Consider the following 2,234-nt stretch of genomic DNA (forward strand, 5'->3'; position numbering starts at 1 on the left):
ACTCTATATGAACACTATCCCTCACCACTAGCAGTAGCAGTAACATGTTGCATTGTTCAGTCTCTGTCTTCCTTTGCTCCATCAGTTGCTGCAATGGAGGAACTTCATAACTACTCTCACCTTTCCTAGAGAGAGGAGGGAGAGGGAGAGAGGAAGGGAGGGGGAGGAAGAGAGAGAGGGAGGGGGAGGAAGAGAGGGAGAGGGAAGAGGGTTGAAGTATAATAATGGAATACATACAAGTACATGTACGTGTAATTTAGCACAAATTTTCACACATTTTGTACAAATTACTATTTTTTGCTCCAATTTTAGCAGAAATGTCAATAAGCACATTCCCCCAGAATGACAACCAGTATACATGAGCAGTAACCAATAGAAGATTCATTCATGTACAGTAACCAATAGAAGATTCATTCATGTACAGTAACCAATAGAAGATTCATTCATGTACAGTAACCAATAGAAGATTCATTCATGTACAGTAACCAATAGAAGATTCATTCATGTACAGTAACCAATAGAAGATTCATTCATGTACAGTAACCAATAGAAGATTCATTCATGTACAGTAACCAATAGAAGATTCATTCATGTACAGTAACCAATAGAAGATTCATTCATGTACAGTAACCAATAGAAGATTCATTCATGTACAGTAACCAATAGAAGATTCATTCATGTACAGTAACCAATAGAAGATTCATTCATGTACAGTAACCAATAGAAGATTCATTCATGTACAGTAACCAATAGAAGATTCATTCATGTACAGTAACCAATAGAAGATTCATTCATGTGTAACTAATTGTACATGGTTGTTCTAATGCTAATCTTACATTTCTCTGTACTCATTTTCAATTTTCATTTCTTCCTCCATTAGGAATGCCAAGTACATCAGTCTCTTCTTGTCCAGTTCTAAAAATAGCAACAAATATAATTCTAAAAATAGCATCAATCAATCAACTAAATCAATATCAACGAATCAACGTTGATTAACTATGATTAATATTAATTAATAATGATTGCTATTAATTAATTAATATCAATTAATAAAATACCAATATTGTGACTGTATTTCATTGGGAACTTTGCCATCAGTTGAGTTGTCTACAAACAGAGTCACTCATGATTGATACAATACAGTTCAGTCTCTCTCTCTCTCACCCTCTCTCCATATATTCCTGTGACTAGTAAATTCTGTAAATTTGATGGAACAAAAACTGACTGACTGCTAACCTTCCGCCACTAATAAATAAATAAATAAATAATTAATTAATTGAAAATAAATAAATAATTAATTAATTAAAAATAAATAAATAAATGAAATAGTTAATATACATCCACTTACCACTGGATGGGTGCCACTAGTTGATGAAGTTGCAAAGAAATTTTGAACACGTTTTCTCTCTCCAGCTGTAATAAAAGAACAAATAAATATACATGATTATGTACAGTATAATTGGTTAGTTACCAGTGACTAGTTGTCCATCAAGCATCCAGAGATGAGGTATTATATCAATGACATGAGACCTGTCTGTATAGTAATGGATGAGATAAAGATAAGGTATAACATAATGTCTGCATACGTACCGTATAGCACAAAAATTTGGAGGGACAAAAATCTGGCGAATTTGGCAAATAGAGTTTCATTCACCAAAATAAAAACCGCCATTTTGAGCCATTATACGCATGTTCAATGGCACGTGGCCACTAATTCGCCAAATTAAAATCCACCAACAACCAAAATTTAGCAATTCGCCAAATTTTACTCCCTCCAAAATTTCCGGCTATACGGTATTTTACATGAAGGTATATACAGGGAAAGGTAGATCATTAAGATATATACTGTATGCAATGTTACTAATATACATGTACAAGCTCACAGTTATTGTCATTGGTCAGTTTGTTGTTTCCAGTCAGAGACAGTGAGAGTATGTACATATGGGACAGTCTCTTCAACTCATTCCAATCAATATTGTTATTGTTTAATACTAACGAACCAATAGCAGGGAACCTGGATAGACCTTGAAGACTTTTAACCTACATGTAATTAAGAATAGTGGTATTAATAATAACAAGAGTAGCTACTATAGGGCGGTTAGACCCTAACCAATTATCTACTCTTGATAATATAATAATAATAACAATAGTTCCACCTCTTTCCTCTGCTCATGATACTTCATACACTGTGAGTGCCTATTATGCTGTATCTCCCCATGTACTGGTATTCCCCC

The 2,234-nt window shown here is 33.9% G+C and overlaps 1 protein-coding gene across 1 annotated transcript; it reads right to left on the minus strand.

The window, feature by feature from the left end:
* Positions 1 to 13: 13 nt before the first annotated feature.
* Positions 14 to 2,125, minus strand: LOC109591569 (uncharacterized; the record flags this gene model as incomplete). The annotated part of the gene is made up of 7 exons (XM_020007285.1): positions 1,884 to 2,125; positions 1,472 to 1,534; positions 1,349 to 1,413; positions 1,165 to 1,245; positions 1,059 to 1,107; positions 837 to 915; positions 14 to 125 (listed from the first exon to the last, which is right to left on the minus strand). Coding segments are annotated over exons 1-7 (507 nt in total), but the record flags the coding sequence as incomplete, so codon positions are not given.
* Positions 2,126 to 2,234: the final 109 nt, after the last annotated feature.

This window comes from Amphimedon queenslandica, unplaced genomic scaffold (genome assembly GCF_000090795.2).
Source record: "Amphimedon queenslandica unplaced genomic scaffold, v1.1 AMPQUscaffold_7830_Cont20223, whole genome shotgun sequence".
Lineage (NCBI taxonomy): Eukaryota > Metazoa > Porifera > Demospongiae > Haplosclerida > Niphatidae > Amphimedon > Amphimedon queenslandica.